Genomic DNA, 25,581 nt, shown 5'->3' on the forward strand with positions numbered 1-25,581 from the left:
TACCAAAAGCTCTGCTTTACGGTGAGCTTGTAGACGGAAAGAGGAGGCCGGGTGGACAACTCAAAAGGTACAAGGACATTTTCCACGAAAACTTAAAGGGGATTAACATGCAGAATCATTGGGATGAAGCAGTTTACAATAGAACTCAATGGAGAAGAATTGTAAGCTCAGTTAACAGCGACAACCAAAAAGTAAAGAGGCAACAAAGCAATGAGATTTTTGAATGTCCGGAGTGCGGTAGGCAAATAACATCACGTATCGGGCCTTTCAGTCACAGAAAAGCTCATGAAAGAAAACGCCTTGCGTGACTATCTTTTGATGCGTGTCGAATACTCGTCAGCGAGTAATGGCAGTATGTATGTAAAACCGTCTCAGATACTGGCTTTTGTCAAAGAGCTGAGACTGTATGATGAGTTATAACTCAAGAAAAGTGTTATTAAAGCACATCACTATAATAAAATAATTGTATCAGAAAGTACCTTTTGAGCTGTTTGAACGTTCAAATTGTTCTTACTTTAATACAAAGAAACATTTTATTTTTAATAAAAGTTCAAATGAATTTATCGCTTTTAGCCACGAACACTTTGCTTTAAAATCGACGTTTGCGAGTTTTAACTGAAAAAAATTGGCAGAGTCTTAATTGGCTTTCTCAGGTCGGACTTGCACGCTCAGCCTTTTAACCTTTTCGTGAAAAATCAAAATCAAACTACTAGTTTCTTTGCTCTATTCGTCGTCACGTTCTTGGGACCTCCATTGTTTTATATTGGCAACCAGGGATGGCTTGGTTGTAGATTTTATACGATTGAGGTAATACTACTTCAACATTTTAGGAAATTTACTTATAGTAATATTGGTATACAAAGTATACCAGGATTCTAAAAAAGTGAAGAAGATAATATACGTCTGATTTATACAGGGTGTTTTAAAAACATGTAGCATCTCTCGTGGGGAATAAGTCCGAATCTGGTTTGTTTCGTAGCTACAGGGTGTTAAAGTCTTAATAATCTTTCGATTTATTATAATTTTCTTCTAAGTACTTTTCGTGATACGAATGAAATTTTGTGGTTACTATTGTAAGTGCTACATATTTTAAAGCTAAAAAAGTTTCGACTATTCACCAGGGACGTGCATATGATTTTTCTAAAAAAGTATCTACGCCACTGACTCTTTTCCCTCTTGTTAGCGAAATAGTGTAAGCAGTTTAATGGCCGATTAAAAGTTATTTCTTGATATTGTGTCGATTTCGGCCTCCTTGATGAGATAAACGAAATTTTATTAATATGCCTTGATCCAAGTCTAATAGCAATCTTAAAAAAAAATGAACATCATTAACTTAAAGCTTATTAACTTAGTGAAAGTTTTAAATAAGTACTTACTCATTGATTCCTCATAAAAAAAACATGGAAAAAGTTCCTATAAACCTGGGTATGGAAAATGCATAGTTTTAAAGTTACAAAATGTTAAAACTTTTTAAAATTAAGTTTTGTGTAATTATCTTAAATACCATTATGTTTTATTTTAAATTGCTCTAGGTTGGAATAATAGTAATAATAATTAGTGGCAATAATATTTAATAATAAATTAGGTAAAATATATTACTTATTAATTTTATTTTAATTTTAATTTTATTAATTGTGATTAATAAAATTACCTTTATCTCATCAAGGAGGCCGAATACGAAAAAAATATCAAGAGATAACTTTTAATTGACAGTAAACGGCCTATACAATTTTGATATCAAAAGAAAAAAATTAGTGGCGCACATTTTTTAGCATTAAAATATGTAGTATAAGTGCTACATACGTAACTTTTACCCTCAAAATTTCATTCGAATTACTAAAAGTACTTGGAAGAAAATTATAATATATCGAAAGAATATTAAGACTTTAACACTATGTACACTATCGGACAAAAGTAGAGCAACAAAGTTCATATTTATTCATGTTTGAATAAAAAAAAATTATTAGGTTGTGATTTTCGGCTATGTTTACTAACACACTATCCTTATACTAAAAGTAATATTTTACAAAATTTTTGTGTACTTTTAATCAGTTTAAAAATGGTAAATAATAATGATTATAAAAAGTGATGAAAATGGGGGCGACAAAAGTAGAGCAACAAATTGTATTCAACACATTTTATTGTCTTCTTGTTATTCTTCTTATTTTTATTCTTCTTCTTATTATTATTTATTTCAACAAAAAATATTTAACACATTTAAGAACAATAATAATTGAAAGTAATACATTAGTAATTGATAGAATATCCATTATTATTAATAACTTGCTGACAACGGCGCGGCATTGAAGCAATCAATTTCTGAATGACATTTTTGGGAAGATTTGTCCAAACTTCATGAATTTTATCTATCAAGGATTGTTTATTTGGAAACATTTGGGTACGAATACGACATTCTACTTCTTCCCAGAGATTTTCAATGGGGTTAAGGTCTGGGGATTGTGCTGGCCATTGCAAAACTCGAACGTCATTTTCCCTAAACCACTTTTGAACAACTTGTGAAGAGTGTTTCGGATCGTTGTTCTGTTGGAAAATAAAACGCAGTGGCATTTCCCATTCTGCATAAGGAAGCATAACATTCTGTATGATATCCCTCCTAACAAATCGGTCCATCGTGTCATTAACCTTGTATTGATTGATCGCCTCACACGTCTCATTCCATCAGAATTGAATATTTTGTAGCGCGTTTCATCACTGAACAGAACTTGTTTCCAGTTATTGACAGTCCAGTTTAAATGCCCACGTGCGAATGCCAACCTTGCTGCTCTATTTCTTTCCGAAATTAACGGCTTTTTACCTGGACGTCTACTAAATAACTTTGCTTCTACTAATCTTCTTTGTACTGTTCGTATACCAACCGTAATTTCTGGAATTTCGGCAATAATTCTAGATGCGGACTTCCAAGGATCATTTTGAACAATTCTTTTGATGCGTCTGTCGGTTATTACTGTTGTTTTCTTTGGCCTTCCCGATTTTGGCGACTTTTCTAAGTGTCGCCTGTCATTATACGATGAAATTATTTTAGATACACTGTACCGGGGTAACACAAACTGTCTTGAAATATCGGCTTGTTTGTTACCTTCCATGAATGCATTCACAACTCTTTGCTTCAAGTCTTTTGAAATTCGAATTCCTCTTGGCATGACTAATCCAGCATAGAAATGTTTGAAAAAACATAAAATAAACCTCGCACAATTATTTTGGCCTTTACTTTTGCTAAAACCCTTCTTTGGAATGAATTATTTGAACGTTGCTCTACTTTTGACGCGCTGCTATTAAAGATTAAAAACGGAATGTAAAAATAAATTCATTTGTTTTGTTAGTAAAAATTCTTGCTGTCATGGATACTCATAGCCTACTTCGTAGTTTTTAAATTTATTGTATTTGTATACATTATCATGCATATATAATTAAAAAATCGCGATTTGCAAATATTTCTCGAAGTGTTGCTCTACTTTTGTCCGATAGTAGATACGAAACAAAGCAGAATCGGACCTATGTTGATATGAAAAATAAATCCTATTCCTACGTGGGGAATCTCCCCACGAGAGATAGCAGATGTTTTATGAAACACCCTGTATAAATATTTTCAAATATCTCAAAAACCAAAGTTTTTAAACATATTTAATGCTTATAATAAATGTTTTTTTTAGGCCCAAGAATTCAAAAATGAAATAAAATACCGGGTGTTCCATAAGAAAATATATAACTTTGGTATGGATCTGAGTTCTGAAACACCCTGTATATTTCAAAATAATTTTAAATTATGCACATTGCCTTCACACATATACCCATAAAAATGTTAAATCTACATCTTTCCGTTTTCCGTTGATCACATTTTAAAACTTTTTCGTAGATATACAGGACGATTCAAATATTTTTTATAATAAATTTGTGGGGTTTTAAATGGAATGTTGTATAATAATTTTCACCTAGTGAGTGAAATAAATTATTAATCTCCTATATATCCAACCCTGCTAGCAGTCGATTAGTTGTTTATTGAGGAGAATTTTCCGTGAAAATTTCCTTTAAAAGGTAAAAGAAACGAGAGAGAGATTTTCCGTTGACCTTTACGGGCGATTTGGCGCAAGAGACAGGAAAATTCGGAAAATGGCCGACCCACAGATGGCATGGAAAAGCAGCTTTGTTCCGCCACGAGAGGGTTATGAAAATTTACTGATATTACAGACGAAAATGTGGCCCGGTGGCGAATTTCACGTAAAGCCACTTAGTTATTATCTGGTGTTACTTGCATTAAGCTACTATTGCAATATGCGAGTAGCGTATATGATGATGCGGTATAGAATTAGCTGTTGCAATGTATCTGTGGATGGTCGCAGTGTAGTGTTGCCCTTAATTTAATTATTTAAAATATCAGATACGTATGATAGTGACCTACTATTTAAAATGCTATCTATGATAAAATTTTGTATCTGATTTATTGTTTAAGATATTAACAATATTTTGAAGTCAAACTTCTTACTAACAGCTATTTAAATTGAAGGATTTGAAGGATATGCTTTATAAACTTCCGAGTTAATATAAAACCGTATACTATTCTAGCTTTATAAGCTTACAATGTTTTTTAATTTTTATTAATAAACGATAATTCTATTACCCTGCAGGACAGTTATGATCATTAAACCAAAATACTACTACATCTATATCTCTGACTACTACTAACTGCTACTAACCAACAATATGTTTTGCGTACTCTGTGATCTGTTTTTGTCGAAATGAATTGTTGAAATTTTTGTTCTTTATTCATGTTGGGGATTTATTTTTAAATGAATGTTAATCGTTAGGTAACCAGTATTTCTTTTGCATAATCAAAATTGTCACTCTAAATTTTACATAACCAAATTGTCACCTAAATCGCTGTCTTTTTTAGACAGATATCACTTGTCTTGTCATTATTCAATTCATTATTCGAATTCTCAGAATGTTGTTAACAAAAGTTTCATCTTAAAATAAAATTCTAATCAATCACAATTGTTTATCTCCATCATTTACCGGATTAATAATACAGAATTTACAGCTCAATTACAAACAATTAATTATTTTTAGTGATTTACAGTAATTTTATTAAATTATACGAATATTCTCGTTGATTATTGGTTTAAAATAAATATGACAGTGTGAGTGAAAACGCGAGTTATTAACTCTAAATTCTAATTCTGAGCTGGCAAATTAGCTAGATGCTTTACCTAGACCGTTATTCAGAAGCTACAAACCTTTCGATAAAAATATGCATGAAAATTTACTTCCTAGCACACAAGGTTGGTAAAATATTAAGTTTATCATAGTAATTTTGTTAGCCGCGTATGGCATAGAGATTTTGTTTAAATTTTTCATCGGTGTAGATTATCACGAGATAATAAGGTTAAATTGTTTTACAAAGAGGTAGATCTACCCCGAATGGGGTAGCTGTGACAACACTGCCTCTATCGCTTTTCCGCTCGCTAGCTAGCGCGTCACGGCCGTCTCGCATGTGTCTCGTGGCCGTCAGTCAAGGCTGTGTGTCACGGCCTTGAATTTTTATTCCCAAAGCGCGTAAAGAAATTTCACTTCAAAATTTATTTTTTGTAAACCCGCGACATCTAACGGAAACCAATTTGTTAGTGGTATTTTACAAATAAATAAAAGTTTCCTAACCGACAAAAAGACAAGGATTTTATTAAGCACAACATAAATAAACATAATCACTAAAAACGATCAAAATAATGATAATAAATTAATAAATGATAAACTACTTTATTTTAAAAACTGAAATAAACATAACATGAGTAAAAATTAAAAACAAACTAAAAATAATTATATACAGAAAACTTAAAGCTGATTGGTTTTAGCGCATTAAGTGATTGTTATCAGGTAGTAATTTTTGTTAATTTGATTTTTTTTAACTTCATATAACAGATTTTTAACAGAAAGCCAACGAAATAAACGTATGTGCTAAAAAAACTAAAGCGTTCTTGAATAGTTGTATTTGTATATTTTAAGTAGTTGTTTCTTTGTTCTTTGTTTTTTTTTGCTTCTGACTACGAAACTACCTCCTGAAAGGATAAAGCATTTTTTGTCGGTTAGGAAATATTGCTTTATTAGTAGAATACCACTGACAAATTGGTTTCCGTTGGACCAATGCCAGTGGTGTTTACAAAAAATAACTTTTTTATTTTGTGGATTTTCTCCTAGTGGCAAAGACTTTTCAAGAAATAAACCAGCTACAATGGTATAGTCATTATTCAAAATTATTTAGTCTTCTGCTGAGTACATCTTGGCCCACTCGTGTATATTTATAAATATCTGCTGAAAATCAAACAAATCAAGTGCGACCTCAAAAAGAGGTAACCATTAAAAATATCACAGAGTTCTAAAAGCATGATGGCAGGCGCTAAGAAGATAATTATGTTTATGATTTCTTTTATTTAGCTACGACAAATTAACATTGTCACTCGTTTTTGACACAGTTTTGTATTATCAGCTGTAATTACGAATTTTTGGTTTAAATGAATTGTGTTTGTATTATGTATTATGAGCTGTAATTACGAATTTTTGGTTTAAATGAATTGTGTTGTGATACTTTAAGCTTAAAAAGCTTAAAATTTTTTACTAGCAGACGAACATTGTTTTTTTAGAAGTGTACAAGATATCTTAATAGCCGTAAACGATTCATCGCAACTTTATTAGAATATATTGAACGGGAACGCGGTAGTAATGGCTCTTTATGTCCCTTAAGTGCTGTTAAGGAAGTGAGTTTTGTTGATGTAAATAAACTAACTTTAACTGTTTATATATTTATAATTATTAGGAAAGTAGTTAGTTGTAGCTTTTTTTGTAACTCTTTACCTAACACAAAATTTCAGTATCCCTAGATCGTATTTACAAGAGGAAAAACTTTTATTGTCAACATTTTGAGAATAATGCTTTTTCTCTTGATTCGGGGACATACTGTAGATTTACAATCTTTAATAAAGCACACTATTTAACATTATTTGTTTCCTTACCTTTGAGCTTCCGAGATTTTGGAAGGTTAGTTCCGATTCTTCTCCATTGAGCATTATTGATACTGTTTCCGTCTTTATTAGTATATCTGAAAAAGAAAGAAATATTATTGTATTATTGATACAAGTAGGTCACCAAAAAAAACTTCAAAAGGACATTAAAACTTTATAGGGAAATGAACTCTTTTTCTTCTTGAGTTATAAAAAATCAACTGACTCTACAGAATAAAGATTTCTGGTGTTTCTAACTTTTTTCTTATGCTTAGACCGAATATAATTAGAAAATATCGCAAGGATGTTCGTAAATATTTTATTATGAAATGAAAAAAAACTTGTTTTCTATTTTTCTGGCTAAGTTGGAAACTTTATTTTGCCACATCGACGTTTTCTTCGGGCGTTAAAAGAAAAGCTTTATTACCTTTTTATTGAACTATGTAATTTATCATAAATAACAAAATAATCATATTGACGTTTAACTAAACTTTCATAACTTTATGTTGTTTGATTTTTTCTAGAAAATGTTTTAATCTCTTTAAATCTTTACAATAATGTATCAAATATTGTAGATGTAGATTGTATGGGAGGAGGGAAGTGAATTACCGCGACCTTATAGAGTGTGTTCCTTAATGGCATGCTAATATTTAAGGGCTGATTCTTGGATTCTAAGAGAAAAACTTTTTATGAATATATGTCCTAAACATCTTAATTTCTGAGATACAGGGTGGTATAGTTTTCTAAAAGAAATGTTTCCCTAATAACTCTGATTTTATTATAGATATCTTTATGAAACTTAATACACGTCTTCTATGCATTAAAATACCTTTTTTGACGTACAAAGAATTTTATTAATTTAAACGTGCGTCGTCCATACGGGTTTTACAATGAATATTTTTTGAGAAAAAAGGAGTGTACTTCTCTTAAAATAAAAATTATTTTTAAAATCTCCATTCATTTCTAAACATTTTTTATCTCTTGATTTTTCTCGTCCGACGCGACTAGTTTTTGCTTAAAAAATTAAAGTCACTTTACTTCAGGGTCAAATCGCTGAAAACCTGATGCGCTGATTTGTGTGGAAATCATTTCTGCATTGGCTGGAAGGAAATTAAGAAATAAAACATTTTTTTTTGTATAGTATCAAAATAAGCATTTTGATATGTATCAAATATAACCATCAGAGATATTACAGTTGAGGGTTGGAACCTTTGGTGTTACACAGCAAAATAAAAAACACTAAATCACCACAATACACCAAAACACTTTTACTTTTACACTGGACGCGCGTTTCGCTAACCATGTTAGCATCATCAGCAGATGATTATAAACTATATCAGTTTATTGTTATGTATTGTGGTGATTTAGTGTTTTTTATTTTGCCATCAGAGATATTTTGAAAAAAAAATAGAAAATGTTACCTGAAAAGTTAAAATGTTTAGGACGTAAATTGAAGTTTGTTTCTTAGAATAGGCTCAAGAATCACCTCCTTAAATATTAGCATATCATTAAGGAACACCCTGTATATTTGCTATGAGGGTGGGTTTAAGAGGCTTACAACAAACAATGGGGTAATAAAAATGTGTTTGTTTGTTACTTGTTGGTCGTTTACATTATTGTCGTTTTTAAGGTTCTCCATCTCACTATACCTTCCGTTTCCATTCCATATCCGTTCCGTAATTTTGATTGTATTCGCGCTATACGTATGCTTCCGTTCCGTATCAGTTCCATACTTTTTATTGTAGAATTTATATCATTACGAAAGTTTTATTTTAAAAATTTGTATCTTTTGAAAAAGGTAATAGATTTAATTAGAGGATGAGAGTATAAATAAATATCAGCAAAATGTTCACATAACTGGTACAAATTTAAGAACTTGACAACGCTGTTTCGTCCGTCAAAAAAATGCATAGAAGGAAAGGATATGGAACGGAAGGGAAACGGAACGGATAGTGTGCATTGTCCTATTAATTTACATGATATAATATTTTATGCAAACGGAAGGGAAACGGAATGTAGCTGATACGGATGGTATAGTGAGAATTAACCTTTAACTAATTTTAATATTTCTAACTTTTCGAGGTAATTTAAGCGTCTACCTTTTATAAAGAACATATAGAATGTATTAATAATAATATTGAATATTCACACAATCAATGAAAATTGAATTAAATTACTATATAGAATAGTTAGAAATAAAAGAAATAAAAAGAATAAGTTAAAATTAGTTAAAAACGACAATAATGTAAACGACCAACAAAGATTTCTAAACACACCCCAATAGAAAATTTTGAAGAGCCATATGTCATAAAAACGCTTATATTTGCGAAACCGCTAAAAATTGTAAAATAATTTGAATACAAAATCCATTTTTTAGGAGCTACAGAGGCTTGACACACTATTGCCGGACCCTGTATATGCTACAAATTATACTTGCACATCGAAAGATAATTAAATTACCATAATTTTTTGATATCTATACTAATATGATACTAATATATAAAATCCTTAAGTGACTGACATACTGATTAATCACGATTCTGCTCAAACCACTCAACGTAAGAAACTCAGTTTTGGCATACAGGCTGATTCTAGGGTGTAGAGGTTCGATAAGAAGGGATTTTTCGAAATTCCAGTTCCAAGAGGGTGAAACCACCCCTCAAATATTACAATATATTTTATTTAAAAAACGGTCAAGTTTCCGAAAAAACGCTTAAACACGTATATTTTATTTTGTTTTTTACATATTTTAAGATTTTTTAAAAATATATACAGGGTGTTTCGAAAAATCTGGTCATTGATTAATCACGATCCTGCTTAAAGCGCTTGACGCAAAAAGTTGATTTTTAGAAAACAGATTGACTTAGGGTGTAGAGGTTCGGTAAGAAGGGATTTTTCGAAACTCGAATTCTAAGGGGGTAAAACTATCCCTCAAATATTAAAATATTTTTTATTTAAAAACCGGTAAGTTTTTCGGAAAAAACTCTTAAACACGTATATTTTATTTTGTTGTTTTACATATTTCAAGATTTTTTATAAATTTATACAGGGTGTTTCATAAAATATGACCATTGAGTAATCACGATTCTGCTTAAACTGCTTGACGTTTAAAGCTGATTTTTGGCAAACGGATTGACTGTGAGGTGTAGAGGTTCGGTAAGGACGGGTTCCTCGAATTCCAAGAGGGTGAAAACGCCCCTCAAATATTACAATATTTGTTATTTAAAAAACGGTTAGTCTTTCGGGAAAACGCTTGGACAAGCATAATTTATTTGTTTCTTTACATATTTTAAAATTTTTTAAAAAATCATACAGGGCGTTACAAAAAGTTGGGTAATTTCTTAACCACGATTCTGCTTGACGTAAAAAGCTTATTTTTGGCAAACGGATTTTTCGAAAGTCAAATTCCAACGAGATGAAACTACCCCTCAAATATTACCAAGTTATATAATAATATCGCCATATTGTTTTTTTCTCATGCTGACATAAATGTGAGAAAATTTTATCCGGTTTGTCTGTTAATGGAAATACTTGCTTTGCTTTATCATCACCATTACAAATGATTAATTCGACGCGAACGAAATCGCTGGTACACACTTGTTATTATAAGAGAGTGATCCTAGATATGTTACAAAAATATTATTATCAAACCTACAAAAATTCGATTTCTTACTTTAAAATATAATTCTTCTTTTTAGTTTCATTTGCCGTCATAAATAAAGGTATATAACTTTGTGTAAAATTCTTTATACCTACATACAATTAATTCATTTATTTATATTTCATATTACAAGATATTATAATATACAAAATAACATACTTTGATATTTGGATGCACTTTATTTTGCGTAGAAACGGTTATATTAAAAATAAATTTTGCATTTTCAAAAATATTTTTCAAAGGATATATTCTCGAAGCAACATATTTATGATGTTTTTCCGTTTGAAGGAGTAACTCAAATATATTAAATCTTTTATAAAATATCTCTTTTAGAACAGGTAGGTGCCCACTGATGATTACTCTAGAAAGGGAATTACATTAATACATTTTCCTTTGGTAATTTATTAAAAAGCGTTAAAAAGGTTCCCTTTTCACGATTTCACATTTTCGATTCTACGGCTTTAAATTATTCGTTGTACAATTTCTGAATGCCTGAACGTACTTTAGTTTTTTTCTAAATTTCAATCACATCTATATTTTAGTTATTTTTTTATTTAGTATTTTAAAAGTCCGCTTTTGAAAATATTTTTAAAATAAAAGCGACTTTAACAATTTAAAAAAAATATGTTAATATTAACTAAAAGATCAGAAATAAAACAATTCCGTCATTTTTTAGGGATAGCTAACAAAGTTTAATACACCCTCTACACTAGTGATGGGAATTACGATTCTTTTTAGTGAATCGAATCACGCGATTCAATTTCTCATATTGAATCAACTACTACGATTCGTTCATTTGAACCAGCACAATGCCTATGCACAATTTACATAAAAACAAGAATCGTAACTGGCACTACCGGCGATAATTTCATCGGAATATTACTTAAGGGACCAGAAAAAGAAATATACAGTTTTGTCATTTGTTTCTCAAAATATTGCAAATATAATAGATAATGCATGTAACAAAATGATGTTGCTTGTGATTTAATTGGACTCTGAATTTACAAATTTATTTAATAATATGGAAAAAACGGTGTACGCACATGCACAAAAATTATGAAAGTAAAAAAAAAAATAAATAAAAAGCCAGACGGCCTTCTGTTTTTTTATTTATTTTGGATAATACAATGGGATTTGAAATATTTTAAGAATATCTTATCTCGATGAATATCCTTGAAAAAACTATGCTATAAACGAATTCTCCCAAAAGGTACACGGTAAGTTTACATTATAGTTTTCTAAAACAATAGCAGATATCACCATTCGCATTGTGATCCCGATTCAATTCTTACGATTCTTTTTTAAGGCTCATCGTTCAAATCTTATGGATCCGTGCTGCCGTGCTGGCCACGATTCAATTGTACGAACAGTATTATATGTAATGAATTAACTCTCACGATTCTTTGAACGACCGAGTCACATTATAATCCCATTCAATTCTCACGATTCTTTTTTACGGTTCATCGCTGACAGTTTATGGATCCGTGCTGGCACGATTCAACTAACCGAACCGTATTGTAAGCAATTAATTCTTACGACTCTTTGTGATCCGATTCAATAATTCTTACAGCTCTTTTTTACAACTCGTTCGTTCAAATACAACAAAACAGTAATACAACACCGTCCTGGCCACGATTCAATTGAACAAACCGTATTCTAAATGGTGAATCGAATCTCACGATTCATTTTTAATACTCGTTCAAATGAACGACTCGTTCAATCTTTGCCCACCTCTACTCTACACTATGCAGAAAACAGTTCAAAGCAGGTTAGGGTCGTGTTTCCTCGTCTAACTTTGTCTCGCCCCGGCTTATCTCGGGTTGTCTCGGCTCATCACCGTTTGTCTTGACCTATTTTATTTCTTAAAAATGTATTCTCCGCTTGTCTTGACCTACTTTTATTGCTTAAAAACGTCTCAAAACTACTCATGGAACTGCGGAGAAGGGCGCGGGGGATTCTTTTTGGTGACTTTCGGTTACCTGTTGTCTTGTTCAATTTCGTTTTGTCTCGAACTACTTCCACGACGCGTCGGTCTCTATATCCGAGACAAAGGATTTTTTTCATAAATCTCATTGAAATAAGTTAACCTAGACGTTTCTAAAATATCTGTTGTTACAATAATATTTTATTAATTACGTCTCGTTTTATGTTGATATATATTCCACAAAATTAATATTTGAACACGCGTTTATAATACGTAGAGTAGATATTTAAGAACAAAACTTTTCACTGAATCTGCAGGAATATAATTACAATATTTTTATTATTTCATTTTATTATAATGAATTAGTATATAAAATTGTATATGTTGTGATTGTTTACAGCCTTAATTGATTGATATAACAGTAGAATTGCTTGATGAAAAATACTGGTAACATAATCAAAATATATTGAGCTGATTGGAAAAATAATTGATTGACCCGATGTCAGTAAAAGTATGGTCCAAGGACATTTTTAAAAAGCAATGATTTCTGATTGTTTTTAAGAGAAAACTGTAAGCGATACTTTTGTTAGCACACAGATATATAACATTTGATATAAATCCATTCAAAAATAAGAAATAAAATTAGACGATTTTTTAAATAGTTTAACATCGTGAATTATAGCCGTTAAAAGGTGGACGGCCTGAACAGTTAGTTGTACAATTGTTTAACAGTTAGTACAATGACTAAAACTAAATATTCTTGTGAAACCTTAGAGGAATAGCCAATTCAATCTACGATCGGTAACTGTTTTCTAAATGCACTGTTGCATTGTTTGATTCTTCATATCCGTGTAATATTGTAGTATTACATTACACTCCATTTCAAACTAATGATATTTATTCATACTCCATGTTTACTTATTTTTCTGAAGCCACCACAAAGTTGGACCTTAATTGCTTTGCGAAGTAGTACAAAGAATATAGACGCGTGGTGTATATAAAATTTTGTCGCAACTGATCGAAACGTTTCTCGAAACATTTCTCCAGACAATTCCAATAACAAAATAAAAACACTAAATCACCACAATACACCAAAACACTTTTACTTTTACACTGGACAAGCGCGTTTCGCTAACCATGTTAGCATCATCAGCAGATGATTATAAACTAAAGTACAATCTACAAGTTGAGCGTTTATATACTCGCCCAGCGGGCACCGAGTGGGCGTGACAAAATCTAGCCAACCGAGTCAGAGCCCACTGAGCGTAACAGTTAGATTTCCGCCACTAGAGTAGGAACAAAAAACTTGAAGGAATTGGACCGTTGTCTCTGTTCATACCATCTTTACTAATTGCCTGTAATTTGAGACTTGTTTAATTAATTTTAAATTATTAAGATCTATACAATGTTCTTGATCAACAATATGTTCGGCAACGCAAGATTTATTAATTCTGATGCTTTCATATGCATCTAATTGCCTGTAATTTGAGACTTGTTTAATTAATTTTAAATTATTAAGATCTATACAATGTTCTTGATCAACAATATGTTCGGCAACGCAAGATTTATCCGGTCTACCATATCTTATCTGAGCTAAATGTTCTTTAAATCTAATTAATATTGATCTTCTAGTTTGCCCAGCATATTTCTGATTACAATCTTTACAAGAAATTTCATAAATACCCGACCTGTCCAGTGGAGGTGTTTTATCCTTTGGATTACCATTTGTTGTAATTTATTATTAGCACTATACACAAGTCTATAATTGACATTCTTAAAAATTCGGGATAACTCTCTATCAAACGGTATCGAAAAATATTTAGACGTATCTTTCTCTCTGTTTTTGACACACATTCAGACACCATAGATAATTTTATTTCTAAGTTAAATAATCGTTTTCCTTCCATTAAATTTACGCATGAAATTGAGAACAATGACAGATTACCATTTTTAGATGTATTAGTTATTAGAAATACTAATAATTGCCTGGAATTTGATATCTATAGGAAAAATACGACCACACGCAGATATATTCCTAATGAATCACATCATAGTGTTGAACATAAAATGGCTAGTTTAAATTTCTTAGTTCATAGATTACTTAGTTTCCCACTTTCCAACGAAAGATATGAAATAGAAAGAGATTACATTAGGAATGTAGCTGAGTGTAATGGATATTCTCCTTCACTAGTTGATACATTAATTAGTATATAAACGCTCAACTTGTAGATTGTACTTTAGTTTATAATCATCTGCTGATGATGCTAACATAATTAGCGAAACGTGCGTGTAACAACGTGCCTTTGCTGTGTAACACCAAAGGTTCCAACCCTCAACTGTAATTCCAATACACAATATAAAACAAAAAAAACAACGCTATATTGTACAAAAAGCCAAAACAGCCTTATCTAAAAAGCACAAAAACAAATATACAAATAATAAAAAAAAAGTCATACAATACAAATCAATTCAAAAAAAAAACGTCATTAAAATTACAAATAAAACATACATGGACATTGCAGAAAACATGCGTATCTAGAAAATTTTACAAAAGGAAAACTGTAAATGGATAAAATCATGTTATATGTCATAAAACCAAGAGTTATAAAATATTAAATATTAGATACTAGACCCTTAACCAGTGTGTGAGATGATCAAAATTTTAAAATTCAAAATTCTTCATGATTAAACATCAACAAAAAAGTCGTTTACCGCATATAGGGCTCTCTCCAGTAAGTATGATTTCAGAGCTTTGCGAAATGCGGGAAAGAATGAAAGTGACTTGATATTCGAAGGCAAATGATTGTACATTTTCTTGGCATTGTACAGTATTGAGTCCTTAACTAGATAAATATCGTGCTCCGGCATTCCTAAGTGGGTAGTTGTGAGAAGGCCTTTCCGGAATAGCATATATGTGCTGGCGGATTAAGCAAACGGATTCAAAAATGAATAAGGAAGGAAGAGTCAGTATTTTAAAATTTTTAAAGAAATTCTGGCAGTGAGTTCTACTGTTTAGTCCCAATAAGTATCGAACTGCTCTCTTTTGAAGTTTGAAAATACGATCAAATTTTGTCGCGCAGGAAGTACCCCAGAATGAAAGGGCATAACGAAGATGCGACTCAAAAAGGGCATAATAAACCATTCTAGAGGTTGATGAATTAAGTTCCTTATAAACTGATCTTAGAGCAAAACGGGCAGCGCTTAGTTTCTTTGGTAAAGCTTCGATGTGCAAGTCCCATTTTAACGAGTTGTCTACAACAAGTCCTAAGAGTCCACGACGCGACGTCAATAGTGGTGTTATTAAGTACAAAAGGCTGTATAGTATTTTTGTATGACAAAACTTTAGTTTTTGAAAGGTTGAGGCATAGGAGATTAGAATCGCACCAAGATTTAATGGTGTGTAAGTCACTGGATATAGTATTATATAGTACCGTAACATCTGGGCCGCTCCCCAAGTGAAACTAGTATCATCCGCAAAGAGGCAGATTTTACCGCTAATGTCTAGATTTGCAATGCCGTTGATAAACACCAGAAACAAAATAGGGTCAAGTATTGAACCCTGAGGGACACCACATTCTATAGGCTTACAAGAAGACATAGACGTATCAATCCTCACAAGCTGCCTTCTGTTGCCAAGATACGACTTAAGCCATTCGAGCGGCACTCCCCTGTATTACCCCACAAACAACTAATCAGATCTTGTCTCGGTCTGTTTCGGGTTTTGCGGCCGAGATAAGCCTAGATTTTCCTCAACATAAGGATTCGCGAAATATTTTTAGAAATATTCCCTGAAATGTTTCGAGCATAGTGTAGAGGGTGTTTAACAAGAAAGACTATTTAAAATTTTAATTAACTTTTAAATTTCATGAAATGCTAATTTTTAATCCATTCCTATTCAGCACACATAAACGAAAAATTGATTTGTGACTGAACCTAAAAAAATTATGAAAAAGTATCGAAAAGCGGAAATGAAATGGAATCGGAAAATTTATTTAAAAGACTTATTTCAAATGAAATTTTCAAATTTAATATGCTTTAATAATCGCTATTTTAAAATTGAATATTTTTTATTAAATTAATACAAAGTTTTTGCTTATAGGTAAATAAATAATTCTTTATCGAATTATTATATATTTTTGATAATATTGAAATTATTTTCTCGCTAGATTAATAAAGTCCGGAATAATTAATTTTAAAATTGGACATTTTATTTATTATTAATTTTATTTAAATTTGTTATTTTGTGATGTTTGTGCTAGATGCGCTTTATATTTTAACCGATTGTCATTACCGACTTCTACAAAAAGTAACACCATTGTTATTTGGAATATAAAGTATTTTAACATGTAAAAAAGTCATGATGGCATTTTGTTAATGCTGGAGTACGGATCGAAATAACTCGGGTACATCTCAAAACTGGCTCACCCCTACAACTTTTTATGTTTTTCAGATAAAAAAACGAGATTTGGTATGTTAGTATATGACATAAGTTAGGACTGATTGACGTATTCAATAATTGTTTTCAATCCCTTCCTGTTTCACCGGAAATAACTACAACTTTTGATTTTTTTAATAGCATCCTCGGTATTTTTTTCCTTTATTCGATAGAAAATGACATTCTCAATAGAATTACATATCATATGTCAACATTTGACATTTTCCCTTAATAAAAAATCGTAAAAAATCAAAAGTTGTAGTCATTTCCGGTGAAACAGGAAGCGACCGAAAACAATTGAATACGCCAATCAGTCCTAATTTATGTCATATTCCAACATACCAAATTTCGTATTTATAACTGAAAAAATAAAAAAAATTACAGGGGTGGGCCACTTTTGAAACGCATCCGGTATAGGTAATTACATTGTATTTATTTATTATTATAAAATTTTATATTGTTGGCGTCAAAGGCTGGTTGTGTACCCAGATTTATGGATATAACTAATTTCTTATTACTATTAAGTCACTCTCTCACTTTGGAGTTTGGCAATCCAACTGGCCATGATGAATAAATCTATTAACATTTTATTTTAAATATTTGATATTTTTTAAATTAGAAAAAAATTGATGTCTAATACAATTTTGATAGCGTGTTATATTTATGTTAATATCTATTAATATTTGACTAAAACCATCCAAACCACTTTATTTATTGAATGTTCCAAAAATAAAAACTATAGCCTGTTAAAACTGGAACAAATTAAAATACTAACATTGTACCTCATGATAATTCACGCAAAACAAAATTAACTTTATACTTCAACAGCGGGGAAGATTTTAACCAAAAAAGCAGACCTGTACCGATCTTTCAATTTCCTTAATAAAATAGTCATGGACCTTAATATTAATTTATTTAACTGCAGCTTGTCTATAGATAGGGTAAAATAAAATATAATATGATAAACTACTACTTTTATATATTTCATATAGTTTTCTTTATTTTTGATACTTTTGTATTGTATTTTATTTTTTTCGATTTCTGGTTGGTTTAGTATATTAAATAAATGTTTTGTAAACTTAATATGGGGTTACTTTCTTTATTGCATTTTTTTTTAATTTTATTTAATTACCATGCAGTAAAACAATGTTCTTGCTTTTCTATATTAATCTATATTTCTTATTTATTTTTTATTATTACAATGCCATAACTCAGTTTTATGTAAAAGATATTAATACTCTGCAATATTAAAATATTTTAAATCCATTAAGCAGATGCTCCTATAAAAAACGTATGTTTTCAAAAGGATTTCCTTTATGATTTACATCTAACGTAATATCAACTGCACTCACCCTGTATATATTTGAAATTTCATGAATCATCGTGAATCGAGATTGAATAAATACGTGTAACCATTACTTAACATCAGATGTAAAAGTCTTTTACTTCGTTGTTCATTAAATTGACTTTATTTTTGCTCGCAAACAATGTGCGCCTCGTATTCTACTAAATTATGAAAAAATATATTTTCATTTTGATGTGTCTATTATTATTTATGCGTAAAGCCTTTACATATAAATAATAATTTTTAAACATTTGAAAGACATTTATAAATATAAAATTTTAAACAATATGTTTACCAAACTATAACAATACATATTATTTTTAAATTTGCTCTTTGATAAGGGCTTTAGGTTAGGTATATCAAATACAAAAAATAGCATACGAGTTCAAAAATTGTACTCTAGTGCATACATTTTTTAAATAAAGAGCAAACTTATTGGCCCTTCTACATAAAATGCTAAATAATAATGACATTAAAACGAACTTTATTATCAAAATAAACAAAACAGAAATTTTATTTTCTTACAAGTATTATTTAATAAGAATTAAAATTAAGGCCATTCATTCAATTAAATTAATCTAAAAAAAAACAAATTTCCTTTACTAATACCTGTAAAAGTTTCCTCGAAATACAATTTAAACATTTCAATAACGATATAGCTAGGTTCTTCGCAGTATTTCTCGTACTATTTTTGTCTAAAATTTATATCGACGTATAAGCGAATTTTACGGAATAAACTCGTTATTTTATGACAATACGCGATTATCGGTCGGTCGGTTGTAATAGTAGAATATCGACAATATTACGGTTTCCCGCTCTTGTTGTAACTACTGTTGCTGACTGGGCGAGCAACGTCATATAGCAGGAAAAACACAACGCTGTACAGCGGTTTATTATATGTTAAATTCAAACACAGACAAAATAAATGTTATAACAAATATACTGATCTATATGTTCTCTATCTTAACTATGTTCGTTATTCAAATATTGGCAAATAAGAAACACTTTATAAGGGAAAATTTTATAAAAAGTGTTATACCCTTTGTTTTTAATTGAAATTCATTTTCTGCTGACTATGGTGATTGAATGATGGTATTTAAGAAAATAATTAAATGAACTAAACGAACTAGTCTTTTGTACTATTCACTTTGCTGAACGAGATCAAAAGGTGGGAATCGGTTAATTGAACTAAAATTCCCAGCACTAACTAATACTGTATACTTATTTTTTTCCTGTAGAACTGTATATCTAATAAACCACATCAATCCATTTGAAATTTAGTTTTTTTAGTAATCTCTAGCTTAGAATATAAATTACATATAATAATACTTTGTAAGACTTTAAAAAATACCCCGTATATCTTATATATTTCTAATATACGCGAGCGTAACTAATGGAATTGTTTGAAACAAAATGGGTAAACGAGTTTATTTATGTTCGGGCCACATCTGCGGTTATTGTAGCCAAAATTTGTGCGATGTAACCATAAACACGCATGACCATTTCTTTTCTGTTATTGGTACTGATATTCGGAATATTTGGGCCGCTTGTGGCTTAATTGGCTGTAAAGGATTGTTGATTAATCATTTCGAAGTTAAAATCGTTTTTTATTTGTTTTTGTTATACTTTTTTGTAACTGATGGTTCTTTTATTGTAAAAAGTTTATCCACTAACTCTTTAATTAATACTGTCTATATGTTACCAACAGCACTAGATTTGTATCTACAGATGTATGGGAAATGATTGTATATTCACTATTTTTCTGTTTCACAATAATCATTTTCAGTTGCTCAGCATAATAAGTTAAAGGTTAATTTATTAATTATGGTTAAATGACCAAATTTCAGAAACCACTTACTATAGAACAAATCACTGAATAATAGTTATTTTTTATACAAGACGATAAAATGGCATTTTATCGTCGACCGAAAAGATTAATGAATTAATTTCGGGAGAAGATAATGCAATTTTATTGTCGTGTATAAAACGATATTTTTTTCTATAACGAATTACGTTTAAAAAAATATTCAGAAATTATTATTTCAAGGAATTTATTATGAGTAGAAAAAATATTGTGCTGGATTGGTGTTGGTTTCTATGTAATTTGACAAATAAATAAAGCTGTCTCTTTAGTTGTTAGTTTTGAGTCACATTTTTTAATTCTCTTTCGTGTCGATTGCTGATTGAATTGGAGCCAGTAATGGCTCAAAACGAAATAAGTAAATTACCAACAGATATTCAGGCTGAAGCGACAAAGGCCATATCCAAACTATTTCCATTTAAATTCCGAATAACTTACGAAAAGGAATACAAAAACTTTCAAAAATAGAAGCAATTAAAAAACGTGAGAGAAGAAATAAAGTTTCTAATCTATCCTCGCTGTTAAAGTATCATTTAAGCTACCCTTACGGTTAAAGTACTATTTTATCTACTATTTTTGATAGGTATAAGCACAGAATATCTAGCTACGTTTGGTTAGGTTAGACAGTCACTGATATAAGGCAATTTTATTATGTTAACAGTTGCTATGGAAAAAATGAAATTACAACTTTCTATTTAAACAACTTAAAATTTAGTGAAAAAATATGGCATGTCCCAGGATTGTCTTTACAAAAGGAAACATATTTTTATTACTAACATTTTAGTTATATTAGCATAGAAACGAGTTTTGATTTTGATTTTTAGGACTTTAATTGAACCGTATTTTTATGTTTTGTTTTTAAATTTTCTCTAAAACAGTATGAAAATTAGAAAAAGTATATGAACTGGATTAACCATTTTAGAGCAAGTAAATTTTTTATAAAGAATGCATTTTTTTCAAAATGTCAATAACAAACAAGTTTTTCCTCATGTAAAGATAATCCGGGGGCATACGTATGTTTTAATTTTCCTTGCTAACTATGAAAATATTTTTAATATGTACTCTATCAGTAACTGGATATCTTGTAATTAATGAAACAACTATACTTTTTTCAATAACCAAATTATTCTTACTTATAATAACCATAGTACATAAAAAGTAGACCTGTTTGATTTTAATGAAGATAGTTACAAATACATACATTTTATAAAATTTGATATCAAAAATGACGAGACTAAAAGTAATTCTAAAATGTTAGTTAATAATTTGAACACTATAATGTTTAGAAAAATATAGATCTCTTAATAGGAGTTTCTAATATTATGACAAATAAATAAGATAACATGTTTTATACTTTCTTACCGAATAAGAAAAAATATGTCTCATATCTTCACGAGTAATGACAATTTCTATGACTACTACTGATTGATTGTTGATGATGTTCCTATCAGTTCGAAGTAAAAAAACGAAGTGATGTACAAAATATTGAAAGATATTTTAGCTAATTTCCTTAATTATTGTTTTTAGAATAATGGTTAAATTTTGGAAATTTTAAAAATAAAAATTATTTTTGAACTGTTAAATTTTGACAAAAGTAAGCATTATCTTAAAAAAGAATAAAATGTATTTAATTCTTCATTTGAATAAACAATTTTTTTCTGATTGTAAAAGGGTAAAGTTTGTTGGTATTTTCTTTAGTGGTTTTTAGCTATAACGATTTTGGAATAAAATAATTGTTACGTATTCATTTAGATATTCAATTTAAAAAAAATATTTTAGAATTATTAAAATTTTGCAAATATCGTCGCTAACCTCAACATAGTTTATCGACTTAAGAATGCTTTTATTTTATATTAAATTTATGAATCCTGAAAATGAAGTGATATTACTATACAGACCGGTCCACCGTAGTAGTGACATAGGCAGAACCGGACGAATTAGCGTATACCCGTCCGCCGGATAAAAAGCAGGTGAAAAAATGCGATAAAATAAAAATAGGTAGACATGTGATAAGAATGTTTCAGAATTTGAATATATTCGTGTTTTAATAGCCAAAACGGATACATAGATTCTCGCGACAGTTCTCGTGTAAAATTTATTTTTTAAGTAAAATAATGGATGTTTACGAAGTTCGTGAGAAAATTCAAATTGTAAAATGGTATTTCCAAAATAGGTTTTATCGGAATATACCAAAAATTTTTCCACAAACTTTTGTAAATAGGCCAATTCCATCTTTACCTACTATATCAAGTTATTAATAATTTTGAAACACATGGGTGCGTGTCCCCACAAAAACACAAAAAGCCTGATGAATATTTGAACAATACTTTTCCCAACCGTTTAATTAGTGGATATGGAACTATTTTGTGGCCCGCTAGATCACCCGATCTTTCTCCCAATGATTTCTTTTGGTTTTTTATATATCTTTATATAAAATCTAAAGTGTATGGTCATAATAGGGCTAATAATCTGGATGAGCTTCAAGTAAAAATACGAGAGGCTTTCCAAACTATTAGCCCTAATATGTTAGCCAATGTCAGACGGGGATTTTACGACTGCCTATAATTTTTTTTATTTAGAGTAATATTTTAGTTTTTTTTTTTATTTAATTGATGTATTTGTTAATTTTGGAAATGAGTTTTGTGTTTAGAGAATTTATTTATTTTTAGTTTTGGCTTGTAAGCACACTCAAATAATAAATATTTAAGTACTTTTTTTTTAAATATTACCTTAAGTGAAGGTAAACTCTTAAAATAAAAATAATAAATACTCGGCACTCCTCGCGTCATATTCCTAGTTTGTCACGACCGACCCGTCCAATCACAACTGCAACTGCGTACATACTGCGTACTGCCTGACTAGCCGACTAGCCGGCAGTGAATCTCGAGTACGAACGCATGCAAATTTGTCCGGCAACTTGCTATGTTACTAGTTGCCTGGTCTTCTCTGTAGAAACGCCTTTTGCAATTAGAACTTTTTGGACTTCTTGGGAAAAAACTATATTTTCATTTGTTTCTCTAAAAGGGTATGGAATTTGGAAGTATAAACGGGATAAACCACTTTAGAACAAGCAAAGAACGCATTTTAAATTATTTTAACTACACAAAACTATTGCGTACGTTAAACTTATAATAAAAATATATATCTAATAAAAATTATTATAAAAAATATATAATATTTTATAAAAAATCTTCTGAATAGCATAAATGTATTATTAGCTTTTATGAGTTTCGAGCACTATGCACACATGCAATTGTTCATTAAACTGCAACCAACTTTTACTACGATTTCAAAATCGATTTCTAAGAATAGAAATGAAATTGATCGAATATCCTGTCAAGAAACGGTTAAAAATAACCGACAGTATTTCCACTTTGAATAACCAATATAGTTTTATTACTTTCTAATGCGTACGTAATTTTAAAATTTAATTGTTAATGGATTTATTTTATATGATAAATCCTATGGTATAGTATTATATATCTACTAAAGTCAATCCAATACAATCCAATAATATTGAATAAAAATATTAGGGAAGCATTCTAATGCTATCCACGTCTTCCATGCAATAGAGACGAAATCGACACCACGATCGCCTATTTTTGACAGTTCTGTTTGACGTTCCAATTGATATTTAACTGACAAATTAATTTGATTTAAAAATTTGTGTACTTTTCTAAGCTTATTTCATGTTATTTGTTATTTATTCTACAATTAATTTTTTTAGAGGTAGTAAATCTAGAAGAATATTTTGTGCTAGAATTTAAATTAACAGTGACAGCAAGTTAAAAAAAAACTGTTAACCGTGATTAAGCTTGCCCGACACAGCGTTGCCGACTTTTACATATTTTCTTTACATCAAAATATTTTAGTAATATTTTGAAATTATATATAAATCTAATAAAGTTGCAATGAGTTTTTTGCAACCGCTTTTAAGCTGCTTCAGCATCTTGTAAACTTTGCACTACAAGCGGTTCTAAAAAGAACAATTTTCGACTACAAGATCTGCTAAAAACTTTAAGCTTAAAATATTACAACACAATTTACCTAAACCAAAAACTCGTAATACAAAACTAAAGTATCAACACGGAATAAAACGTCAGGAAACCAATCCTATATGAGTATTTCGCCACTGCGATAAAATCCAACGGAAACTACTTGCCAGCAGTTAGGTTTACTGATAAACAAAGTTGCCTAACGAATAAAAAAATGCTTAACGTTTCGGAAAGTTTATCTCTTTCCGTCGTTGGAAGCAAAAAAAAATACAAAGAATAAAGAAAAAAACTATTTAAAATATTTAAATTCAATTATTCGAGAACACTTTAGTTTTTTTAAAACAGATACGTCTACAAAAACTGTTCACGTTCTGTTAAAATGACAGATCAAGTTAAAATTCTAAATTAACAATTACTACCTGATAACAATGGGCTCTTTCACAAAAAATAAAATACCCAATTCAATGACAAAATCTGAAATAGAAGACTATTTTCAGTATATTTATCCAAAAAAAATAGTTCCATGATATTGAATAATTTTTTATAGGTCCTCAAAATTGCTTTAATTTGAAATAAATCTAAAGCGCCAATTGATGACGTATGAAAAATACGCCCAATCACATTGCAGAACCGTGCGCGTGCGCCAGCCTACAACTGGCAACATTGCGATTTGATTTGACCAGCACCACCTCAACTCAAGGCCAATCAACATTATATGGGCAAGGCAAATATGGCGGCGAAGGCAGCGCATTATTAAATTGTTTACCTATAACCTGAAAAGCCGGTAGTGGTTTCTCATTCCGATTACATACCAGAAATAATTAATTATCTCTAGTTTGTTGTGCTTCTGCAACACGTTTGTTTAGTTCTTAGTATTCAGTGCATAGTGTGATCAGAAAATTGTGATAAAATAAGAATGTAATAAAAATCCAAACCAGACATTCCACTATAGGGAACTAAACTTTTGTGCTTGTCGTACTCCTCTATTATTAATTATTCTAAGGTAAGAACTAGAAGTATTTATCAAGATATTACACCTAAATGAGTAAAAAGCCTTCACCGCCAGTCTGCATAGTACTTTATAATGGTTACTTACAATAATCAAAAGATAGGTATTAACATTTTATTGTAGCATACCTTTTACATGCTCTGTTCCAAATTGTCACGAGAATTATAGAGGGGGTCCCAAGGTTTCTGCTTTTATATTCCCCAAAAATGACGAGCTTCGTAAAAAATGGTTGACAGCTATTAAAAGAGATAATTTCACTCTTACTAGTAGTTCTCGGGTAAAATGTGCATTAAATATGCCTCAAAAAGGCCAAAGGCCCCAAAGCCTCTGTTACCCTAGTG

The 25,581-nt window shown here is 30.3% G+C and overlaps 1 protein-coding gene across 3 annotated transcripts in view; it reads right to left on the bottom strand.

The window, feature by feature from the left end:
• Positions 1–25,581, bottom strand: part of LOC115891741 (GTP-binding protein REM 1) — a 282,470-nt gene that overhangs the window by 63,185 nt on the left and 193,704 nt on the right. For all 3 annotated transcript variants that reach the window (XM_030912285.1, XM_030912283.1, XM_030912282.1), the window contains one exon: positions 7,023–7,108. In XM_030912285.1, the coding sequence (XP_030768145.1) occupies positions 7,023–7,108 (86 nt within the window). The remainder of the gene's footprint in view (positions 1–7,022; positions 7,109–25,581) is intronic.

The sequence above is a fragment of the Sitophilus oryzae genome, unplaced genomic scaffold (genome assembly GCF_002938485.1).
Source record: "Sitophilus oryzae breed Bouriz unplaced genomic scaffold, Soryzae_2.0 scaffold_1193_pilon_pilon, whole genome shotgun sequence".
Taxonomy (NCBI): Eukaryota; Metazoa; Arthropoda; class Insecta; order Coleoptera; family Curculionidae; genus Sitophilus; species Sitophilus oryzae.